General features: G+C 38.4%; 1 protein-coding gene across 6 annotated transcripts in view; it reads right to left on the bottom strand.

Moving 5' to 3' along the window:
• Window positions 1-26,261, bottom strand: part of AASS (aminoadipate-semialdehyde synthase) — a 76,548-nt gene that overhangs the window by 26,407 nt on the left and 23,880 nt on the right. For all 6 annotated transcript variants that reach the window (XR_010842127.1, XM_067042275.1, XM_067042277.1 and 3 more), the window contains 9 exons: window positions 25,359-25,481; window positions 24,857-24,968; window positions 9,672-9,731; window positions 9,415-9,482; window positions 6,846-6,967; window positions 6,532-6,658; window positions 3,031-3,141; window positions 2,829-2,937; window positions 338-478 (listed from right to left, as the gene is read on the bottom strand). Coding sequence is in view for 5 of the 6 variants with exons in the window: in XM_067042275.1 (XP_066898376.1) it covers window positions 338-478; window positions 2,829-2,937; window positions 3,031-3,141; window positions 6,532-6,658; window positions 6,846-6,967; window positions 9,415-9,482; window positions 9,672-9,731; window positions 24,857-24,968; window positions 25,359-25,481 (973 nt within the window). In the remaining variant the exon portion in view is untranslated. The remainder of the gene's footprint in view (window positions 1-337; window positions 479-2,828; window positions 2,938-3,030; window positions 3,142-6,531; window positions 6,659-6,845; window positions 6,968-9,414; window positions 9,483-9,671; window positions 9,732-24,856; window positions 24,969-25,358; window positions 25,482-26,261) is intronic.

Genomic DNA, 26,261 nt, shown 5'->3' with positions numbered 1-26,261 from the left:
TAGGGACTCAGTAAATGTTTGTCAGGCTGAAATAAATTGCAAGATGACCAGTAGTTACGCACGCAGAGAAGTTAAGAAGCGAGTGTTTCGACGGCAGAAACAACTTGCAAGAGGGCAAAGAGGAAAGAATGAGCCTGGGCTTTGCTGGGAACCGTGAGGGGACCACACGGAATGGAACAGAAAACACACACTGGGAAACAGTGCGGGAGGAGAGAATGGAGGACAAGCACAGCACAGCCAGCATTAAAGGGCGTTGGTATTGGGGAGAAAGTGTTTGGACTTTCTTAGGCAGTTATTGCAGGTTTGTATCTCTAAAGCTTTGATGATGAGCCTTCACCTTTCCATTGAGCAGGTAGGTGGCGGGCTGCATTATGTTCATCAAAACTCCCACTGGACTCCAGCTAAATTTGTATCTCAAAGGATTGTCTGAATGTTCAGGGGCTGGAAGGCCACCGCAGTAAGAAACATAAGATTCAATCTGTAAAATAAAGAACCAATAAATTAGGGAAATTAACAATTAGTTACGGAGAATAATCTATCCAAATCTATCCGAGTAATTAATTGAGTACAATGACACAAATAAGGTAAACTTGTTAGTTTCTCCTTTCTTAAAGTTACAAAGGCTTTCAAAAATACATCCTTAAAGCCAAACACCATTTGATTAAGTCAGTTATATTTTTATATATATATATGTGTGTTTATATATGTGTGTATATATATATATATATATATATATATTTTATTTTTAAATCATCTAGAGATTGTGGCTAACATTTTGCTCCGTTAAAAATCCAACTATTAGGGCTTCCCTGGTGGCGCAGTGGTTGAGAGTCCGCCTGCCGATGCAGGGGACACGGGTTCGTGCCCCGGTCCGGGAAGATCCCACATGCCGCGGAGCGGCTGGGCCCGTGAGCCATGGCCGCTGAGCCTGCGCGTCCGGAGCCTGTGCTCCGCAACGGGAGAGGCCACGGCAGTGAGAGGCCCGCGTACCGCAAAAAAAAAAAAAAAAAACAAAAAACAATCCAACTATTAGTTCAATTCTGCTTGGTCAGTGCCTCCTGACTTTTAATTCAAATTATATACTTCATTATAATTTGATTATATATGTATAATTATCAGTATTAATATGTAATTAATATAAAATAGTATTAATTGATATGATATATAATTTAATTAATTTGATTCTATATTACATATGTGTGTTTGTGTATATATATATATATATTTATAATATATATAACCTGTTTTAGGTTAGGTTTAATCTGAGTCATCACATTTTCATGTCCAATAGTTCTTTCTTATGTGTAAAAGATACTTTACATACCAACAGGTTGATAATATTACAAAGAATTTTTACCACTTTTAAAAGTCAAACCTTATTATAGAATCTCCAAAGCAGTCTAAAATCTTTTATCAAACCAAAATATATATTATAGTTGCATCTATTTCTCTAAAAATCTGTTGTTAAGGCTTGGACTTTTTTTTTTACCATACAAATATTTCTGCAGTTTCAAAATTTTACTTGAAATTTCTAGTCAAAGTATGAGTTAGAATATAGCAGTTTCTTTTCAAAATAGACTAAAAACCCTAAATGTAACACCAGAAACCATGAAACTCCTAAAGGAAAACATAGGCAGGACACTCTTTGACACAAATTGCAGCAATGTTTTTTTGGATCTGTCTCCCAAAGCAAAGGAAATAAAAGCAAAAATAAACAAATGGGACCTAATTAAACTTAAAAGCTTTTGCATAGCAAAGGAAACTATCCACAAAGCCAAAAGGACAATCTACTGAATGGTAGAAAATATTTGCAAATGATATGACTGATAAGGGTTTAATATTCAAAATATAAAAATAGCTCATATAACTTAACATCAAAAAAACAAACAACCTGATTAAAGAATGGGCAGAAGACCTGAATAGACATTTTTCCAAAGAAGAAATGCAGATGGCCAACAGGCACATGAAAGGATGCTCAACATTGTTAATCATCAGGGAAATGCAAATCAAAACCACAGTGAGCTATCACCTCACACATGTCAGAGTGGCTGTCATCAATAAGAACACAAATAACAAATGTTGGTGAGGATGTGGAGAAAAGGGAACCTTCATACACTATTGGCGGGAATGTAAATTGGTGCAGGCACTGTGAAAAACAGCACGGAGGTTTCTTAAAAAACTAAAAATAGAACTACCACATGACCCAGCAATCCCACTCCTGGGTATATATCTGAAAAAAACAAAAACACTAATTCAAAAAGATATATGCACCCCAATGTTCATAGCAGCATTATTTACAATTGCCAAGATATGGAAGCAACCTAAGTGTCCATTAACAGATGAATGGATAAAGAAGATGTGGTACATATATACAATGGAATACTATTCAGCCATAAAAAAGAATGAAATTTTTCCATTTGCAACAACATGGATGGACTTGTAGGGTACTATGCTAAGTGAAATAAGCAGACAGAGAAAGGCAAATACTGTATGATATCACTTATATGTGGAATCTAAAAAATATAACAAACTCGTAAATACAACAAAAAAGAAGCAGACTCACAGATATAGAGAACAAACTGGTGTTTACCAATGGAGAGAGGGAAGGGAGGAGGGGTAGAGCATTAAGAGGTACAAACTATTATGCATAAAATAAGCTACAAGGAATATAGCCAACATTTTAAAATAATTATAAATGGAGTATAACCTTTAAAAAAAGAATACAGTAGTTTCTTTAATCAGAATTATAGAAAGATTATTTCTGTACACAAAAATCTGGACCTCTTAATATTTTCCTAAATGGACCTTTGGGTGTCAGTTGGGCTCACCGTGGCTTCCACTTCTTTGGCCTTATCTATCGTTTCCATTGCCAACATATGATCAAGACCAGGGTCCAATCCCAATTCGCCAATGACTGTGATGCCAGCATCTTCCATACTAAAAGAGGTGGAAGGAGAAGGAAGGAAAATTTGGATAGAAAATAAAAACAATTCCATGGAGCTACTTTGTTGAAAACCTACTGAAACGTACCTCTTTTCTAATTCTTTTAGCACCGGGGTGATGTAGCTTGCAGTTATCATGTTAACCTTGCTTGCGATGCATGCCTTGGCCACAAGAGGATGCAGTACATAAGGCAACAAGCTTAAAAACAGAAGGAGAAACTAATCAGGAACTTTCTTTTCCAGCCGTCCGCCAATGTACCTTGAACTGCACTGAAGTGAAGAGATCACACTGATTATTCTCTCAGAGATGATCAATGACTCCTTGAAGACTACAGAATAAATTCATCCTGTTATCATATTTAAAACTCTCCACAATATGACCTTCACTTAACCTTTTTATTTTTCCTCCTTGCATCTCCTTCATAAACCATATATGGGGACCAAAGAAGCTATTGTAATTCTCCACCCACAGTCTTTACTTTTCCATTTGTGAACCTTTACTCTCACTGTGTCTTCCACTTGAAATAATCCCTCACCCACCCACCCCCATGCAGATCATACCTTCCTTAAAGAAATGTCTGAAAAGGTAACTCCTCCAAGAAGCTTTCCCAGATTCCCCTAAATCCAGATCTTCCTGTGTATGCACTCAGCTATCCCTCTGTAACATTTAATGGACTTTATCCTACTCATCCTTATATTTCTATGATTTTCTGTCTTGGGTCCCCTAGTAAAAGGTAAGGTTGCTATTCTTTTTACCTCCACATCTCCCAAATGGCTATCGTTAAACTAAGTCAAAGTGACCCATATGTTACATTAAAGAGTAGAGTCTAGGAGAGGCCAGGGGAAGAAATAAGTTTCAATGGTATTGTTAGGTGTAAAAGCTATCGAAACAGCTAAACGTCTATATGGTGAGCAAAAACTGAAACTGTACTCAAAACTCAACTTTGGGTCTTCTAAGAATCTGGCTCTGGTGTTTTACTTTGGTGCTGGGACTACACAATCACAAAAAAAAGAATTTCCATAAATTTACATATAAATGAGTATATTCATATTCTATCCAAGAAATAACAAGCATCCTGTCAATCACATAGTATTATTTAAGTTCTACTAGCTTATTGCCTATTTGGCAAAGCAATCTACACAGTACCAATGAAAACATAAATACAAACTTATAAACATTATTACAGTATATCACTGTGCTTGTTAAATTCCTCCTGTTTATTTCATATTTTCTCTATTTCACATAAAACAAAACAATAAAACCACCTCTCAGGCACTTATTCCTTCTCAGGTTAATAGAACAGAGTATTGTTACTTACATTTATTATCATGCAGAATAAAATTGGGTACATATTTTGCCAGTAACAATATAAAGCCCTTGATCTCTGTTTTTTGGCTTTTTTAATCAAAAATAATTATTACTAAATATGGTAGCCCTTTAAAAGCCAATGAACGAAATACTTGCAAAACTCTTAGTTGGAAAAGTATTAATAGAAAATGTTTAGTGGCATCATCTTAAAGGTTAGTGGGGATTTTTTGTCACATTCTCCACATTGAAAACCTGCCTGATAAAAATTTTATTCAGATCTAATAATATTTTTTAATTTGGGCATTATCAGCACTAGCCTAATAATATGCTGAGAACTAGAATAACAGAACTTCGATTGATGGTGCCTATTGTAGACAAAGGGATTAGAGTTCATAATTCATTGTGTATGTAATGTAGCAACTACTCAAGAGGACATAATTAATCCAAATAGTTGGAAATGCCACTTGTGAAAACATACACAAAGTACACATCTAATTTTCAAAGTAATTTATCAAACTCAATTCCTACTTTGCATTAAATCATTAAAAACCAAAACTGCAAAATAAAACCATGAGAATTTGACATATTATAAAATTTTTGTGAAACATATTCTTCACTCATTTTACTTTGATAGTCCCTAACATTGTGTTTACATCAAAACATTCTTTCTCCAACTTAAAAAATGAAAAGCTATGTAAGAAACACTACAGGAATATTTAACAGCATTTCCACTATTCACCACAGACATTCAACCAACTGAGAAAAATGAAATATAAAACAGATTTTGCTCATGCTAAATCTGATTGCAGGTCACCAAGTCGCAGAATTCTAAATTTTACACCTGTTAATAGATTATTATCGTGTCCATTATCTTGTCATATTTTGCTTCTGATTTTGTCCAAAATGTGTTTTGTTATGTTCTTTTCTTTTTTTAATCAAAAAACAATGTTATGTTTAGGTACCTATGCGTGGCAAAACAAATTCTCTTTGTTTTATTAAGTAGGCTAGAATACTAAATTTTAATAAGGACTTACTTTCACAATTAAAACCTGACAGACAAGGTCTATTGGTTATTGATAAACTTTTGCTGAAAAATAATTAATGCACACTAAATTTTCACACATTGAATAATGTTTTTAAGTGTCCAAAGTGAGCCTATATTAAGAGATAACGCAAAAGTTCCCACTTAGAATTACCTTTCTTTGTGTCTGTTTTCCAACCCCCCCCCTTTTTTTAAGGAGGAAATCACAGAACTTCCTCCAAAGATACCATCTGAATCTGATCTAACTATGAAAGTGATCTAAGTATGAAAAAGCAGGTTAACTTTCTTCCTTCCATCGTGGAAAAATGATATTCTAAGAATAAATGGCTTATTCTTATCACTTTGGTATTTTCAAAATGAAGTATCTAGCCTTCATTTTGTAGCCCTGCATCTAGAGTTACATCTGCATTTGTATTAGATAGTAAGGAATGATATATTTCAAGATATGTTCCTCTGCTAAGGCTAAAAATGGTCATAGGGCTAGAGAATCTACTCACTTTCATTTAAGCTTTAGAAGTCCAAAGGAAAAAACAGCCACCAAAATATAAGTCATTAGTGCCTCATGACCCAGCAAGTCCACTTCTAGGTGAATACCCAACAGAAATGTGCGTATACGGTAACCCAAAGACAAATACTAAATTGTTCATGGCAGCACTATTCATAATAGCCAAATTCTGGAAACAACCTAAACATTCATCAGCAGTCAAGTGGATAATAATAGTATATTCACATAATGGAATATTACACAGTAAGGAGAATAAACTCCAATTACAGACAACAAACACAAATGACTCTCACAAGCACAATGCTGAAGAAAGAAGGCAGCCACAAATGAGGACATACTGAAAGATTCCGACTGGACAAATTGAAAACTAGCAGAAACTAATCTCTATGTTAGAAGCCAGGACAGTGCTTACCCTTGAAGGATGGGGCTGGTAACAAACAGGGGCATAGGCAGCACTTCTTGGCTACTATTATATTCTGTTTCTGATGTGAATGATGGTTACACCATGTGTTCACTTTGTGAAAATTCTCTGAACTACAAACTTATGATGTGTGCACTTTCCTGGATGCACATGTGAGTTTAAAAGTTTACTGAGAGAAGAGAAGAGGAGGGAAAGGGGAAGGGAGGACAGGGGAGAGGAGGGGAGAAGAGTGGAGAGGAGAGAAAATAAGGGAAGAGAAGTAACAGCAACAGCAACAAAACGTACGGCAATCATTTCTCACTGTTTACGAACCTGATGACAAGATCCTGCGTTGCCACCAAGGAGCTCAACTTCACTTCTTGTTTACCAACGTACAGGCTAACAGGATTAATATTATATTTCTTGCCTAACTGTTCGATTTGACTCTTCATGTCAGAACCTATTCAAGAATTTAAAAGTCCAATCTTTAGATTTCCTTCCACCAGTCAGAGAGTAAAACACATTTTAACATCTCCAAAAATAATTTTTCGAAGTTTAGAAACAAGATAGTCCCCTAAAATTCACAGAGTAGCCATGTCTTGAAATCAATTTTACTTCCCCTTCTTTAAAAATTGGGGCTTATTTACCTACTGTTATTTCTATATTGTCATCCCTGGACAGGTATTCCAACACCGGCTCAGATACGTAACCAGATCCAAGAACCAAGACCTTTTTCTTGGTGCCCACTGAAAGTGCCTGAACACGTTCCCTATAAATAAAGGGGGTGGGGGGGGGATTTGAACAAAAAAAGTTTCAAATAACAAAATGTTGCTGTCCCCAAACCAAACTAAAACTTAGACTGTGAAGCAATATTTTTTTCCCACACTTCTTATAGTAAGAACCTCAACAGGAGTTCCCAATACCAACATTTTTCATTATTTTAGATCTTGTATGATGAACAACAGACCCTGAGATCTTTGAGGTGTATGAGTTCCCTATTCCACTAGTGAGGTGCAGATGCTGGACCAGTGCCTGGCTACTCACAACTGAGTAACTTGGTGTCACACTTTATCCTTCCGGGGGACATGATTCAAAATCATGCTGGGGGCCTTACATCAGAACCTTATTTACTCCTCACAACAATCCGAGAAGACAACGATCTGCAGAGGAGATTATTATCATATTAGACACTGTCTTGTGATTTATCTTCGGGGTCACTTGAAAACAGTTGAAACTATAATTTTGAAATCACAAATGCCATGGGTTAAGTGTAGAAACCTACATAAGATGAGTCACTAGGCAGAACTTTAATTCTTGAATTTTTCTGTTGTTGGAATTTGTGCCTTCCTGACAGCTAACTCTTTGTCTTTCCTGCAAACTCTGACCTCCAAGACAGTGACTGAAGTCTTAGCTTATAAACCCACTATTGCTCACTGCGTTTTGCCTTAAAGATGGAAGATACTCATTAAAAGTCTTCTGAATCAGAGTCCCAGATAACATTATAAAACCATGGAAATGGCTTGGTGACAGGGACTTAAGCAGAGGCTCTGTTGCTGGAATCTTCTAGGGCAGGATGTCTCTCAAACTTTAACCTTTATTTAACTTCACTTCATTTCATTAATTATAAATGAATAAAAATAAATTTAAATGTAAAATGTTCCTGCCCCCTCTTCACCCCCAGCACTTATATTACTGATGAGGGGAGGACTCCTTTAACCTCCACCCCCATCCCATTTCACCTCCCAGAAAGAAACACTATTACAGATCCTCTCTAACAGCACTTTCTGTAGTTTGTGTAATTGAAACACATTATTTTGGTGTCCAAAAAATAAAACGTTCAAAATACATTTTTAAGAACTCGCTCCTAGATTTTAACACTGTCCACTCCATCAGCAACGCCAAAGCACTCCAGGTTAATAATCATTGTGCTAAGGAATGAAGAGAACAAAAGAACAAGGCAGGGATTCAAGATAACTCCAATATCCTTCCAAAATGCAATCTTCATTTTCAGTCTCTTGGCACAAGGTTCTACCTGGGAAGGAGGGCAGGAAGTCCTAGCAGATGGAGCCAACAGACCTGCCGCTACGTGAAATATGGTGTGTAAAGAGCGACTGGCCATGTTAGACATGTCATTGGGATTCGTAATGTAAGAAACAGACCATCTGATGATGAAAATTCAAAGATACACAGAACTATGAAAAACAAATATATGCAGTTTCCCCTACAAGACACTCTCCTACGGAGTTATAGAACTAGTTGCTTTTTTAAAAAACAAATTATACACTCTTGTATCATGCCAGAATATTTCACTGACACACAAAAAATTACTGTAAGCTAACAAACACATTTGAAAAAGGCGTAACAGTAGTACTTGATCTGGTCATATCCCTTATTTACTTCTTATAGGTGGAAAAACTGAGAAAGAAGATCAGGCAGTTTGTTTGTTTGTTTTTAATTTTCTCACTCTGGCTTCTCCTGAGAATTCAGTGCATGGGTTATTTTTTTTTTTTTTATGTGAATAGACCAGTGAAGCAGATATAAACACGAATCAAGTGCAATCAGTTGGAGACCAGAACATTCCAAAGAAATGTCAATGTTTCCAAACTTTGAGTAGTAAAACCGGTTATAGAAACCAGGGCCTTAGCTAAGTACCTTCCTAAGAGAACTGGTCTCTCCAGTAGGTTTGCCACATTACTTCCTGACACTTTCCTCCTAGTAAGAATCCCCAGGGAAAACTGACCTCTCACGATTTTCTTTCTTCACTACTTTTCTTAATTTCTAACCGAAAGCCCACTTTGCCGAGTATTATCCTAAACCAAAGAGAGTCCAAATCCTCAACTAAAAATCAGCCTGAAAGCACCACAAAAAGGGTCAGCAAGCTCATTTTCCTTTGAGAGAATAGCTGAGACATTACAATATGCAAAATGCTGGAGAAAGAACAAGGACAGAGCTTTTGGAGTTTTGCTTACTTACACCCAAGTCTACATGGATAACAGAAAGCCAGAATGATGCTATAATACTGTTCAAGGGAAAAGAATTCACACTGGTTCCAGGCAGTCACTTCGTTTGAATTTCCTATTCTTTACAGACATTTTTAAAAATTACATATTGCATAATCCTAGCATCACGAACTCACATGGAAGCATTAGTAAAAGTACTCATGAGATCCAAGATAAGAATAAAGGTAGTAAACAAGAGGATGTGAATGATGCTTACCTGCTCTCCCGGAGTTTCTGGATATATTTATACTTATTAGACAATGTGCCGTTGGATGTAATCACTGCCTGAATATATACGATACAAGACATTTCTTTAGTCACCACATTTAGTCCCACAAACATGGGCTCATGACTAATAGAGAAAAGAGAGAATAACAGAGAAAGACAGGGAGAGAAAAAGGAAAGGGGGGACTAGGGAGCAAGGATAGTGGTGGAATAAGACATTCATGAAAAGAAATTCTTTTCATAACTTACATCTCGCACCACAGGAGAAAAATTCTGACTTTCAAGAGGCTGTGTCGCGTCTGATAATATCTGAAAAGGAAAAGAGATTGGAAAGAGAGAAGTGACATTGTAAAGAAGGCTTCTTGCTGGTTTATCCGTATTAAAATATTAGTCAAAGGAAAAAAAAAAAAAGTTTAGAAAACAGTTTTTTGAAAATCACTGAATTGTATAAAAAAATTGGTAAAAGAAGTTTTCTATAAGCAATGAATTCTGCCCCCCTAAAACATGTTATTTCAGTACCATTTCCAACTCTAAAACCAAACTTTAATCATGTTTGCTTACTGGAAGCACAAAAGACTTGTGCTTCCCCACCAGTTAAATGTGTCACTTTGAGCATGCTGGTAGATATCATCACACGCTGGGGAATTCTACCCCTTCCCAAAGGTTCAGGCTGTTTTATTAGAAGTAGAGAATGGATCTTCCAGACAAAAGAGCCACCAACCCTACAACAGAGTCTCCCCTCAGGTCAATATTAGTTCTATGTATAGGCACATCAGCATTTCAAAAGTGTCAAGGAAAACGACTTGACCTAGTAGACTCAAAAAGTCTTTCACACTCTTCCCATTATCTTGCAAGAATGAGTCAGATGGCCAACAACAAAAGCCACATCTCTCCAATTAACATCCCAGCATCCCAGTCCTCCTCTTTTTTCCAAGGTATAGAATCCTTGAATAGACAGCCAAAGGGTAAAAGTCATATAAGTCAGTACGATTGCTTCTGATGGCCAATGAGACAATGATTCCTTCCTTATCCATAGGTTAAGGTCCAGAGCACTCATCCAACTAAGAAAGTGTAAAATGTACCTACCAGAGGCTGGCAGGACAGTATTTGTTTACTGTATTCAAATAAATATAAAACTACTTCCATGTATCTAAAACATAAGACACCTAGGCTCTCTATTGCTGGGATAATGGCAAAGCCAGGGCATTCTTTTGGAAACTGATGAAATGGACACACCTGGGGTCTCCCCACTGCTTGTTTCTCCCAGGCACCTTTGGAGTATTTCCTTCTCAAGCTGACTTCTCCACCTACCAACCCTGTCTACAAGCCAGGAGCCATTAGTAAGTAGACAATGAAACGAGTTCACATCTCACTCGGTATACGGTTAAAACGCTGAACTCTTGTGTATCTTTTCACTCTCTCTCTGCTCTTTATCTCTAATTCCACAGCTTTATTTAGGCCTTACTGGGACCATGGGAACTACTTCGCACCTCTCTTTCTTCCATTTATCTCCAATCTACAACACAAATCTGATTATTTCTCCTGTGCCTATTTAAAATAATTCAGTAGCTTTCCGTTGCCTTCAAGTTAGTCTCAGGCTCCTCTACAGTCTGGCTCTGCCTCTCCTGCCCTCAACCCTCCCATTGGCCTCACACCCAACACTTCAGTCCTGCTAACAGCGTGGAGCTGCGTACCTGCATCACGCCCTCACCTGCCTCTGTGCCACACCATGTAGATGCCTCACATGCTATTCCTCTACCTGGAATTCCTCCTCTTTGGTCTCCAAGATGCAGCTGAAGAATTGCCTCCTCTGAAAAGCCTTTACCAAAATCTGCCCCCAAGCAGACCTGGAGAGCAGGAACTGCACTTGGCATCTTGCTGTATGCCTACTACATTATAAAATGGTAAATATTCAATAAATACCTTAGTGGATACATGCAATAATTACTTAAAGTTCAATGGATTTTTTTCCCCAAGGAAATTAATAATTGTCTTGAACTGCATTCCTCAGAGATGCCAATCCTCATTTCATTTTTTTTTGGCCATGCTACACTGTATGCGGGATCTTAGTTCCCCAACCAGGGATAGAACCCGTGCCCCCTGCAGTGGAAGCACAGAACTTAACCACTGGACCAACGGGAAGTCCCTAATAATTGTCTTGAGTCCTAAAGAAAGGCAAACATAAAAGATAACAAAAGGCTGTCTGATTACTGCATTTAACTGTCTCCCTTGCTAGAATTCAGCCAGTACAAATCTGCAAGCACAAGCCTCCTGGAACATGTGGTATGTCTTGTCACTTTCACATATAACACTTTATAGGCTCATCACTTTTTAAAAAAAATAAATTTATTGGGGCTTCCCTGGTGGCGCAGTGGTTGAGAGTCCGCCTGCTTATGCAGGGGACACGGGTTCGTGCCCCAGTCCGGGAAGATCCCACATGCCATGGAGCGGCTGGGCCCGTGAGCCATGGCCGCTGAGCCTGCGCATCTGGAGCCTGTGCTTTGCAACGAGAGAGGCCACGACAGTGGAAGGCCCCACATACCGAAAAAAAAAAAAAAAAAAAAATTATTTTATTTACTTATTTATTTTTGGCTGTGTTGGGTCTTCGTTGCTGCGCTCGGGCTTTCTCTAGTTGCAGCGAGCAGGGGCTACTCTTCATTGCAGTGCGTGGGTTTCTCATTGCAGTGGCTTCTCTTGTTGCGGAGCACGGGCTCTAGGTGTGCAGGCTTCAGTAGTTGTGGCATGCAGGCTCTGTAGTTGTGGCTCACAGGATTAGTTGCTCTGCGGTATGTGGGATCTTCCCGGACAGGGGCTGGAACTTGTGTCCCCTGCACTGGCAGGCGGATTCCTAACCACTGCACCACCAGGGAAGTCCCTCATCAGTCTTTTCTAAATTAATTTCAAGCTATTTATCCTGGTGTTAAGACCCTTTTAACATGGAACCAACATATTTACCTTAACTCCACCAGACCAGACAACACACAGAAAGCTTACGTTAAATTACTGCCACCTTTGCTGCCGTCTCCATCACACAGGATGCCTCCCACACCTACGCAAATGAACAGATCCTATACATCTACCAAGAACCAGCTCAAATGTCACCTTCCCTGACTTTCCCAAAAGGGCAGATCCTCTCCCTCCACAACATCATTAGCATATTTCTGATGGCTGTCACATTCCATCTTATGGCAGAGTTGCACACGCATCGTATCCCCTTCCTGGACCTCATGCTCCTATGGGTCAGAAACTGTGTTTTAATTCTCTTCACTTATATGTGTGCCTTGTTCCAACAGACAAGAAATATCTATTGAATTCAACTGAAACAAAACTTCCATATTGGTTCAAAATGATATCCTGTGCCCTGCAGTGCTACAGGGTCCATAGGGACCTCAAGTCAGAAAGGAAAATCTGTGGGAAATAGGACAGTGCATACACCGGCATAGGCATACCTTGTTCTATTGTGTTCAGTTTACTGTGGTTTACAGGTACTGATTTTTTTTTTTTTTTACAAATTGAAGGTTTGTGGCAACCCTGTGTTGGACAAGTCTATCAGTACCACTATTCCAAAAGCATTTGCTCACTTCATGTCTCTGTGTCACATTTTGGTAACTCTCCCAATATTTCAAAATTTTTCATTATTATTATTATTTGTTAAGCTGATCTGTGATCAGTGATCTTTAATGTTACTATTGCAAAATAATAACGACTTGCTGAAGGCTCAGATGATGGTTAACATATTTTAGCAATAAAGTATTTTTTTAATTGAAGTGGCATTGATATACAATATTGTATTTCTTAATTAAGGTATGTACATTTTCTTTAGACTTAATGCTATTGCACACTTAATAGACTACAGTATCAGTTAAACATAACTTGTATATGCACTGGGAAAGCAAAAAATTCGTGACTAGCTGTATTGCAATATTTACTTTATTGCAGTGGCCTGAAACTAAACCCACAATATCTCCGAGGTACTTTAAGTATAGCTCCCATACCATTATCAGAAAAGAATACAGAAAATATACTTAATTTTTCAGTGGTAAGCAGATACACATATTATTAAAACTACATAGAGACAGTCATCAGTTTTCAAAAATGTCCAGTGCTCAAAGATAGGCTGAGATAGACGTCTCCAAGACAATCCCACCACACTGTTTGGAAGACCTTAGTGACATATAAAAGGAAGATGCTGTGACAATTTAGGGAAGTTGGCTTTGTCAACAGACATCTACGCACTTTTCTTAGATGTAGTCACCCATGTGGAAGCAATGGCTGGGGTGCTGAGCAGAGAGAAACTGAGAAGAGCTTTTGGCTGACCTTAAACAATAGGGTGACAAAAACTGGAGTTTAAGTTCTGTTGAAGGGGATCCTAATAAAGGCCAGATTTTCATTTGGGATCCTGGAAGACTATATTCTAAATAAATGGTAAATTGAAAAACATCGGTTTTCCAAAGGACCAAAGCTCACCTTTGAATCATGAACTGAGGTGATTTTTTTCCTAGCCTATCCCCCTGCCAGAAACAAAGGAAATCTTCTCTGAAAAAAATACACAACATCCAGAGCCTCATATCATCTCTAAAATTTTATATGCACAATATCCAACATTCAATCAAAACTAAACAGGCATATTAAGTGATAAGAATTGACTGAAAACCAAGAAAAAGTAAAATGAAGAACATAAACAGACCCAAAAGTTCATTGTGATTATCAGAAGTGAGTTTAAACTCTGATTAATATGTTCAAAAAATAAAATTTTCCCCAAAAAGGCAAAACTAATCCATAGTTTTTAGTCAAGATAGTAGGTACCTTTCAGAAGGAGAGTGAGAACGGTGCTGGGAGAGCACAAGGGGATTTCTGGGATGTTAACATTGTTCTCTTTTTTACCTATGGAGTGTTCACATGGGTGTCTTTGTGATAGTTTATCATGCTGTATACTTACATACCACTTATCTGTGATACTTTAATATTTTGTACTATTATATAATGTAAAAAAATTATATTTTCTTCTTTAAGAAAAATTTTATTTAAATTTTACTTATCTCATCAGTTACATGGGCTAACCCTCAAATACACTTTGCTAAGGATTTCATTGAATTGGCTTGCTTTTCTCCTAACATCTGTATGAGATCAACTGTACTGAATGAATGGCAATTTTGATTAAGGACAAATTGGAATGAAAAACTGTGTTCTAAGGTCCCAAAGAAATAAACTTGTAGGGCTTCCCTGGTGGCACAGTGGTTAAGAATCCGCCTGCCAATGCAGGGGACACGGGTTCAAGCCCGGGTCCGGGAGGATCCCACATCCCGTGGAGTAACTAAGCCCATGGGCCACAACTACTGAGCCCACGTGCCACAGCTACAGAAGCCCGCACATCTAGACCCCATGCTCCACAACAAGAGAAGCCCCTCAATGAGAAGCCCATGCACTGCAACGAAGAGTAGCCCCCGCTCACCGCAACTAGAGAAAGCCCACGCACAGCAACAAAAGACCCAATTCAGACATAAATAAATAAGTAAATAGATAGATAAATTAATTAGTTAAAAAATAGAAAGAAACTTGTAATTGAAGTTTTGAAACATAATAATTTGTGACTTGAAAATGGCTAGTAACAGCTTCTTAGAATGGTAAATGATTTTAGAGCAGCCAAACAAAAGGACATTTCAAGAAATAACAGTTAAATCCATTCACAAAGGCAAATTAGCATGCAACATTTTCCATATTTTGGCCTAATAAGGTAAGAGTTGCACTGAAATGCATACTTGTAAGATTCAAAAGATGAATTAAAGCCAAAGGCTCACCGATAGCTCTTCTAGTTACTCCAAAGCTCTGCTGGAGTCAAGCTGATTTAATTAATGTATTATGACTGGGGAGTTCTCTTTCAGGTAGGGACTAAGTTCTAACAGACCTCCCCTCCTATACATAACAGCTATAAACTCTGGACAGAATACAAACAAAACTAACTACATGGGGGCTTCAGAGAATGAAGAATAGTAGGCGGTTTGGGGAGAGTGTCAAAACTCGGAAGAAATAGCAGTGCCGTAGTTGAACTTTCTGTTCTCTTGGCATTGCCCTGAGGAGGGACCACGTGGTGTGAGGAGATAAAAACCTGCAGCAAACTCACAGACTTTCTGATCTGAGGAAAGAGGGCTAAAAACAAACAGCACCACAGCCTCTGGACTGTGACTGGAAAAATGCCAAAAAGGACAGATTCAGATAAAGTGAAGCCCAACTTCCATGTAAACTCTGGTCCAAGTCTGGAAGGACCGAGCATGTGCAGGTCAGATGACAAGCAATCCAGATAAAGATGAAAGAGCTGAACTTGTACTTGAGCTACCTGTCTCAGGTGAGACAGAGTTTTCACTTTAAGTCTAGCCAAGTTAATTGCCTGCTAAAAAAGGCCAAATAAACCAAACGAAATCAACACTTTTCAGAGAAATGTAACAATCCAGAATCTCCACAGCATGACTCTTCACCTCATCCAGGATGTTCTCCAAAATTATTCAGCTTAAGAAAATGAGAAAACTATGACATGATCCATTCTCAAGGGAAAAGGCAATCAATATATTTCAAGTCCAAGTTTACCCAGAACTTTGGAAATATGAGGTAGACTGTAAAGTGGCTTTTACAACTGTGCTCCATGGGATAAAGGAAGCTACACTCATAATAAATAAAAAGATAGAAATTCTCAGGAGAGAAAGAGGGGGGAAAAGTACTAAATGGAAAGTTTAGAACTGAAAAGAGAATATCTGAAATAAAAATTCAAGTAAAGGGCTAAAGGAAGTTAATGATTCTTCAGGGAAATGATACCAGAGGGAAATGAATGAACATCACTGAAAATAGTAAACATCTAGGTAAATTTATTATTACTTTTAAAATATGCACATGCTTTTCACCACTTAAACATTTACAATTACAGAATGTTAGAACTAGAGGGACCATTAAGATTATATATTAAAACTACCTTACTTTACAGGTGAAACATCTGAGGCTCAGAAAGGAAGTGAGTGTCCAGCTCAAGGCCACAAAGCAAGGGATGTCTCCAGTAAAACCTGGCATTTATACTCTCTTTCTCAGCCTACTTTAATCCCTCAGCACCAATTCCAGACACACTGCAGATCCAGTACTGCATCAGCAAGCTTTCTCAGCCTTAACTTCTTTGTGTCTCAGTTTTCTAATCAGTACAATGGGTTGATAATGGTACCTACCTGAGAGGGCGATCGCGAGTATTTAAAAATTAAAATATATAAAGTAATTTGAACATTGTCCGGAACATAGTAAGTGCTATATAATATTGTTTCCAACCATGATAATGCCTGCCACCAGCATTTTCTAAAGCCTGTTACATCTCCCTGCTGACATATTCCAGGAGGAAAAACAAAGGGTCAAAATAGAATAATTTGTGAAAGAAAAGAAGAAAATGGGCTGGAAGTTGCACTTATTGATACCACACTGCCTATTGCCCCATTTTAGTATGAGAGCTCCTGAGTGAAACCATGGGTGAAAAGGACAAGAGCCACTCTTTATAACTTTGGAACCATTGCCTGAGGCAGACAGCAGCCATTAGCAAAAGAAATAAAGCAGGATGGGTATGAATGCTTAGGATAAATACTGAAATAAGAAAGCTTTTCTCTGACAAAGAAAATGGAATTTAGATAACACAGTATTTCAGCAGTCAATCGCTGATCACAGTAAATAATACATGGCCAGGGGACCTTTAAGACAGCAGAGGAGTAAGACACGGAGATCACCTTCCTCCCCACAAATACATCAGAAATACATCTACATGTGGAACAACTCCTACAGAACACCTACTGAACGATGGCAGAAGACCTCAGACTTCCCAAAAGGCAAGAAAATCACCACATAACTGGGTAGGGCAAAAGAAAAAAGGAAAAACAGAGACAAAAGAATAGGGGTGGGACCTGCACCTCTGGGAGGGAGCTGTGAAGGAGGAAAATCTTCCACACACTAGGAAACTCCTTCACTGGTGGAGATGGGGGGTGGGCAGGGCGGAAGTTTCGGAGCCATGGAGGAGAGCGCAGCAACAGGGACGCAGAGGGAAAGCGGAGAGGTTCCCGCACAGAGGATCGGTGCCGACCAGCACTCACCAGCCCGAGAGGCTTGTCTGCTCACCCGCCGGGGCAGGCGGGGGCTGGAAGCTGAGGCTCAGGCTCCGGAGGTCGGATCCCAGGGAGAGGACTGGGGTTGGCTGTGTGAACACAGCCTGAAGGGGGCTAGTGCACCACAGCTAGCCGGGAGGGAGTCCGGGAAAAAGTCTGGAACTGCCTAAGAGGCAAAAGACCATTGTTTCGGGATGTGCAAGGAGAGGGGATTCAGAGTACAGCCTAAATGAGCTCCAGAGATGGATGCAAGCCGCGGCTATCAACACAGACACCAGAGATGGGCATGAAATGCTAAGGCTGCTGCTGCCGCCACCAAGAAGCCTGTGTGCGAGCACAGGTCACTGTCCACACCTCCCCTCCCGGGAGCCTGTGCAGCTCAGCCTGCCACTGCCAGGGTCCCGTGATCCAGGGACAACTTCCTGGGAGAACGCACGGCACGCCTCAGGCTGTTGCAACGTCACGCCAGCCTCTGCCACCACAGGCTCACCCCTCATTCTGTACCCCTCCCTTCCCCCAGCTGAGTGAGCCAGAGCCCCCGAATCAGCTTCTCCTTTAACCCCATCCTGTCTGGGTGGGAACAGACGCCTGAGGGCAACCTACACGCAGAGGCGGGGCCAAACCCAAAGCTGAACCCCAGGAGCTGTGCGAACAAAGAAGAGGAAGGGAAAAATTGCTCTGTGCAGCCTCAGGAGCAGCGGATTGAATCTCCACAGTCAACTTGATGGACCCTGTATCTGTGGAATACCTGAATAGACAACGAATCACCTCAAAATTGAGGAGGGGACTTTGGGAGCAACTCTAGACTTGCGGTTTGCCTTCTGTGTCTAATTTGTTTCTGGTTTTATATTAGTTTAGTATTTAGAGCTTATTATCACTGTTAGATTTGTTTATTGATTTGGTTACTCTCTTCCTTTATATATATATATATATATTTATATTTATATATTTTTTCTTTTTCTCCTTTTGTGTATATGTGTATGATTCTTTGTGTGATTCTGTCTGTATGGCTTTGCATTTACCATTTAACCTAGGGTTCTATACGTCCATTTTTTGTGTTTTCTTGTTTTGTATAGTATCTACCATTTGTTATCATTGGTGGATTTGTTTATTGGTTTGGATGCTCTCTGCTTTCCTTCTTTCTTTTTAATTACTTTTTAAATTTTTAATAATATATATTTTTAATAACTTTATTTTATTTTATTTATTTTTTCTTTCTTTTTCTTTTCCTCCCTTTTCTTCTGAGCCGTGTGGCTGACATGGTCTTGGTGCTCCGGCTGGGTGTCAGGCCTGAGTCTCTTAGGTGGGATAGCCAAGTTCATGACATTGGTCCACCAGAGACCTCAGAGCCCAAAGTAACACCAAATGATGAAAGCTCTCTCAGAGATCTCCATCTCAATGCAAAAACCCAGCTCCACTCAACGACCAGCAAGCTATAGTGCTGGACACCCTATGCCAAACAACTAGCAAGACAGGAACACAACCCCATCCATTAGCAAAGAGGCTGCCTAAAATCATAATAAGTTCACAGACACCCCAAAACACACACCAGACGCAGTCCTGCCCATGAGAAAGACAAGATCCAGCCTCATCCACCAGAACACAAGCAAAAGTCCCCTCCACAAGGAAGCTGACACAAACCACTGAACCAACCTTACCAATTGGGGGCAGACACCAAAAACAACGGGAACTATGAACCTGCAGCCTGCAAAAAGGAGACCCCAAACACAGTAAGTTAAGAAAAATGAGAAGACAGAGAAATACACAGCATATAAGGGAGCAAGGTAAAAACCTACCAGACCAAACAAATACAGAGGAAATAGGCAGTCTACCTGAAAAAGAATTCAGAGTAATGATAGAAAAGATGATCCATAATCTTGGGAAAAAAGTGGAGAAAATACAAGAAACATTTAACAAGGACCTAGAAGGATTAAAGAGCAAACAAACGATGATGAACAACACAATAAATGAAATTTAAAATTCTCTAGAAGGAATCAATAGAAGAATAACTGAGGCAGAAGAGAGGATAAGTGACCTGGAAGACAACAGAGTGGAAAAAACTACCGCAGAGCATAAAAAAGAAAAAAGAATGAAAAGAAATTAGGACTGTCTCAGAGACCTCTGGGACAACATTAAAAGCACCAACATTTGAATTATAGGGGTCCCAGAAGAAAAAGAGAAAAAGAAAGGGTCTGAGAAAATATTTGAAGAGATTATAGTTGAAAACTTCCCTAATATGGGAAAAGAAATAGTCAGTCAAGTCCAGTAAGCGCAGATACTCCCATACAAGATAAATCCAAGGAGAAACACACAAAAACACATATTAATCAAACTATCAAAAATTAAATACAAAGAAAAAATATTAAAAGCAGCAAGGGAAAAACAACAAATAACATACAAGGGAATCCCCATAAGTTTAACAGCTGATTTCTCAGCAGAAAATCTGCAAATTAGAAGGGTGTGGCAGGACATATTTAAAGTGACAAAAGGGAAAAACCTGCAACCAGATTACTCTACTCAGCAAGGATCTCATTCAGATTCGATGGAGAAATTAAAAGCTTTACAGACAAGTAAAAGCTAAGAGAATTCAGCACCACAAAACCAGCTTTACAGCAAATGCTAAATGAATTTCTCTAGGAAGGAAACACAAGAGAAGGAAAAGACCTACAAAAACAAACCCAAAACAATTAAGAAAATGGTAATAGGAACATACATATCGATAATCACTTTAAATGTAAACAGATTAAATGCTTCCACCAAAAGACACAGGCTTGCTGAATGGATATAAAAACAAGACCCATATATATGCTGACTACAAGAGACCCACTTCAGACCTAGGGATATATAGAGACTGAAAGTGAGGGGGTGGAAAAAGATATTCCATGCAAATGGAAATCAAAAGAAAGCTGGAGTAGCAATTCTCATAAAAGACAAAATAGATTTTAAAATAAAGCCTATTACAAGAGACAAAGAAGGACACTACATAATGATCAAGGGATCAATCCAAGAAGAAGATATAACAACTGTAAATATTTATGTATCCAACATAGGAGCACCTCAATACATAAGGCAAATGCTAACAGTCATGAAAGGGGAAATCAACAGTAACACAATCATAGTAGGGGACTTTAACACTCCACTTTCACCAATGGACAGATCATCCAAAATGAAAATAAATAAGGAAACACAAGCTTTAAATGATACATTAAACAAGATGGACTTAATTGATATTTATAGGACATTCCATCAAAAAACAACAGAATACACGTTCTTCTCAAGTGCTCATGGAACATTCTCCAGGATAGATCATATCTTGGGTCACAAATCAAGCCCTGGTAAACTTAAGAAAATTGAAATCGTATCAAGTATGTTTTCTGACCACAATGCTATGAGACTGGATATCAATTACAGGAAAAAACCTGTAAAAAACACAAACACATGGAGCTTAAGCAACACACTACTTAATAACCAAGAGATCACTGCAGAAATCAAAGAGGAAAAGAAAAAATACCTAGAAACAAATGACAACGAAAACACAATGACCCCAAACCTATGGGATGCAGCAAAAGCAATTCTAAGAGGGAAGTTTATAGCAATACAATCCTACCTCAAGAAACAAGAAACATCTCAAATAAACAACCTAAACTTACACCTAAAGCAATTAGAAAAAGAAGAACAAAAAACCCCCAAAGTTAGCAAAAGGAAAATCATAGAGATCAGATCAGAAATAAATGAAAAAGAAATGAAGGAAACGATAGCAAAGATCAATAAAACTAAAAGCTGGTGCTTTGAGAAGATAAACAAAATTGATAAACCATTAGCCAGACTCATCAACAAAACAAGGGAGAAGACTCAAATCAACAGAATTAGAAATGAAAAAGAAGTAACAACTGACACTGCAGAAATACAAAGGATCATGAGAGATTACTACAAGCAACTATATGCCAATAAAATGGACAACCTGGAAGAAATGGGCAAATTCTTAGAAAAGCACAACCTTCTGAGACTGAGCCAGGAAGAAATAGAAAATATAAACAGACCAATCACAAGTACTGAAATTGAGACTGTGATTAACAATCTTCCAACAAACACAAGCCCAGGACTTGATGGCTTCACAGGCGAATTCTATCAAACATTTAGAGAAGAGCTAACACCTATCCTTCTCAAACTCTTCCAAAATATAGCAGAGGGAGGGACACTCCCAGTTTCATTCTATGAGGCCACCATCACCTTGATATAAAAACCAAAGATGTCACAAAGAAAGAAAACTACAGGCCAATATCACTGATGAATATAGATGCAAAAATCCTTTACAAAATACTAACTAGCAAACAGAATCCAACAACACATTAAAAGGATCATACACCATGATCAAGTGGGGTTTATCCCAGGAATGCAAGGATTCTTCAATATAAGCAAATCAATCAATGTGATACACCATATTAACAAATTGAAGGATAAAAACCATATGATCATTTCAATAGATGCAGAAAAAGCTTTTGACAAAATTCAGCACCCATTTATGATAAAAACTCTCCAGAAAGTAGGCATAGAGGGAACTTACCTCAACATAATAAAGGCCATATATGACAAACCCACAGCCAATATGATTCTCAATGATGAAAAACTGAAACCATTTCCACTAAGAGCAGGAGCAAGACAAGGTTGTCCACTCTCGCCACTATTATTCAACTTAGTTTCGGAAGTTTTAGCCACAGAAATCAGAGAAGAAAAAGAAATAAAAGGAATCTAAATGGGAAAAGAACAAGTAAAACTGTCACTATTTGCAGATGACATGATACTATACATAGAGAATCCTAAAGACTCTACCAGAAAACTACTAGAGGTAATCAATGAATTTGGTAAAGTAGCAGGATAAAAAATTAATGCACAGAAATCTCTTGCATTCCTAAATACTAATGATGAAAAATCAGAAAGAGAAATTAAGGAAACACTCCCATTTACCACTGCCAACAAAAAGAATAAGATACCTAGGAATAAACCTATGTAAGGAGACAAAAGAGCTGTATGCAGAAAACTATAAGACACTGATGAAGGAAATTAAAGATGATACAAACAGATGGGGAGATATACCATGCTCTTGGATTGGAAGAATCAACATTGTGAAAATGACTATACTACCCAAAGCAATCTACAGATTCAATGCAATCCCTATCAAACTACCAATGGTATTTTTCACAGAACTAGAACAAAAAATATCACAACTTATATGGAAACACAAAAGACCCCGAATAACCAAAGCAATCTTAGAAAGAAAAATAGAGCTGGAGGAATCAGGGTCCCGGACTTCATACTATACTACAAAGCTACAGTAATCAAGACATTATGGTACTGGCACAAAAACAGAAATATAGATAAATGGAACACAGGATAGAAAGCCCAGAGAAAAACCCATGCACATATGGTCACCTTATCTTTGATAAAGTAGGCAAGAATATACAGGGGAGAAAAGACAGTTTCTTCAATAAATGGTGCTGGGAAAACTGGACAGCTACATGTAAAAGAATGAAATTAGAACACTCTCTAACACCACACACAAAATTAAACTCAAAATGAATTAAAGATCTAAATGTAAGGCCAGACACTATAAAACTCTTAGAGGAAAACATAGGTAGAACACTCAATGACAAAAATCACTGCAAGATCCTTTTTGACCCACCTCCTAGAGTAATGGAAATAAAAACAAAAATAAACAAATGGGACCTCATAAAACTTAAAAGCTTTTGCATAGCAAAGGAAACCATAAACAAGATGAAAAGACAACCCTCAGAATGGGAGAAAATATTCAAATAAAGCAACTGACAAAGGATTAATCTCCAAAATTTATAAGCAGCTCATGCAGCTCAATATCAAAAAAACAAACAACTCAATCCAAAAATGGGCAGAAGACCTAAATAGACATTTCTCCAAAGAAGATATAAAGATTGCCAAGAAACACATGAAAGGATGCTCAACATCACTAGTCATTAGAGAAATGCAAGTCAAAACTACAATGAGGTATCACCTCACACCAGTCAGAATGGCCATCATCAAAAAATCTACAAACAATAAATGCTGGAGAGGGTGTGGAGAAAAGGGAACCCACTTGCACTGATAGTGGGAATGTAAATTGATAGAGCCACTATGAAGAACAGTATGTGGAGATTCCTTAAAAAACTAAAAATAGAACTTCCATACAACCCAGAAATCCCACTACTGGGCATATACCCTGAGAAAACCATAATTCAAAAAGAGTCATGTACCACAATGTTCACTGCAGCTCTATTTACAATAGCCAGGACATGGAAGCAACCTAAGTGTCCATCAACAGATGAATGGATAGAGAAGATGTGGCACATATATATAATGGAATATTAGCCACAAAAAGAAACGAAATTGAGTTATTTGTAATGAGGTAGATGGACCTAGGGTGTGTCATACAGAGTGAAGTAAGTCAGAAAGAGAAAAGCAAATATCGTATGTTAACACATATATGTGGAATCTAAAAATAAAAAAAAAAGTTTCTGAAAAACCCAGGTGCAGGACAGGAATAAAGACAGAGAAGTAGAGAATGGACTTGAGGACACATGGAGGGGGAAATGTAAGCTGGGACGAAGTGAGAGAGTGGCATGGACATATATACACTACCAAATGTAAAATAGATAGCTCGTGGGAAGCAGCCGCATAGCACAGGGAGATGAGCTCGGTGCTTTATGTCCACCTAGAGGGGTGGGATAGGGAGGGTGGGAGGAAGACGCAAGAGGGAGGAGATATGGGGATACATGTATATGTATAGCTGATTCACTTTGTTATACAGCAGAAACTAACAAACCATTGTAAAGCAATTATACTCCAATAAAGATGTTAAAAAATAATAATAATAATACATGACCAGAACATAAGCTGTCAATTAACCAAGCATGAGTGAGTAAAATCCAACAAAATTTTCTGTATTTCTGATTTTTCCAATCTATTAATCACAGTATAGTAAGAATGTCCCCAAATATGAATTGACCTAGAAAGCAGAAAAAAAGTGAAAATAAAGTAAATCTTATCTCACATGCCATGAACATTCTTAATAAAGTATGCATAATGAGAGGCAAATGCAATTGTAATTAAGCATGAAGGCAGTTACATATTTCCCATGAAACAATTATGCAGAATATGTAAAATAAGAGTGTCAGTAAGTACTTCGGGGAAACGCTGGCATTTCATTTTACAACAGATTTCTTAGATATAGAAGACCAGAACATTCATAAGATCACTCCAAAGTCCTATTTAAAGCCACAGAGGTGTTCCTACCAGTCCGCTTACCATTTCTTCAACATAAGGGTAAAGCATGTCTCCAAAGTATTCGGTAGATTCAATTGGAAGCTGTGCCGGCAAATTGTCAATGGAGCACATCAGAATCCCAGAGCCTTCAACACTAGGAGAAGCAACATGCTTTATTCGGATGGACAAAATTTATGTGTAAGCTCTAACTTTTCCAGATGTCTACTCCATTATTTACACTTCATAATCATTTGTAATCTTCTACCACAGTATATAGGAAAATAAACAAGACTTTTCAAATAAAACTTTTCCCTTCTTCACAACTCATTGAAATGTAGTATGTGTGTGTGTGTGTGTATTTAAGTGCTCAGATCTGAATGTGGTTTTTCTACCAAATTTTTTAATATGCTTGAGCATATCTCTGGAAATTTGCATGGCCTTCATAAAGCCGTGAAATATTGAGTATTTTAGAGTAGTATATCAAAGGAAGTAAATGATGCATTATAATGTATTTCTCCCCATCTAACAGCTTTAGCAAACTCACCTGTCATGAATAATATGCTGATCTGCATCATACATGCAGAAGGGATGCTCTATTGTCGTACACTCAGTCATAAACTCAATAGATCCTCCGGTGTCAGCTGAAATGTCACATAGTGCCACAAGTCTGTAAATAACATCAATACTAAGATGTGAACTAAGTATCTCTGAAGTCTCCAACAGAATTAAAAATGAGTAAAAATGAAAGGTGCTTGAACAATTTTCAATGTAGATGCTAAATATTTCCTAGGCTCCTTAGCTCTTCTTCCTACAGCTCACCTGTTCAGGAAACTGTTCTTTTGGGATACAGAGAATCTTCCTAATAGGAGTTTTAGTCTCCCCAAGCAAAAAGAAAAAGAGGAAGAGGAAGAGGAGGAGGAGGATGGAGGAAAACAAGAAAGGAAAAGAGATAAAAGTAAAAAAAAAACAAAAAAACCCTCCTTATACATACTACTATATATAAAATAGATAACTAATAAGGACCTACTGTATAGCACAAGGAACTGTACTCAATATGGGAAAAGAATCTAAAAAAGAGTGGATAGGGGAGTCCCTGGTGGCTCAGTGGGTAAGACTCCACACTTTCAATGCAGGGGTCCCAGGACCGATCCCCGGTCGGGGAACTAGATCCGCATGCGTGCCACAACTAAGAAGTCCACATGCCGCAACTAAGACCCAGTGCAGGGCTTCCCTGGTGGCGCAGTGGTTGAGAATCCGCCTGCCAATGCAGGAGACACGGGTTCGTGCCCCGGTCCGGGAAGATCCCACATGCCGCGGAGCAGCTGGGCCCGTGAGCCTGCGCGTCTGGAGCCTGTGCTCCGCAACGGGAGAGGCCACAACAGTGAGAGGCCCGCGTATCGCCAAAAAAAAAAAAAAAAAAAAAAAAAAAGACCCAGTGCAGCCTAAA

The sequence above is a fragment of the Kogia breviceps genome, chromosome 9, assembly GCF_026419965.1.
Source record: "Kogia breviceps isolate mKogBre1 chromosome 9, mKogBre1 haplotype 1, whole genome shotgun sequence".
NCBI classification, from domain to species: Eukaryota; Metazoa; Chordata; class Mammalia; order Artiodactyla; family Physeteridae; genus Kogia; species Kogia breviceps.
Note: the sequence above shows the minus strand (reverse complement) of the source record. Positions and strands in the feature narration are given on the sequence as shown.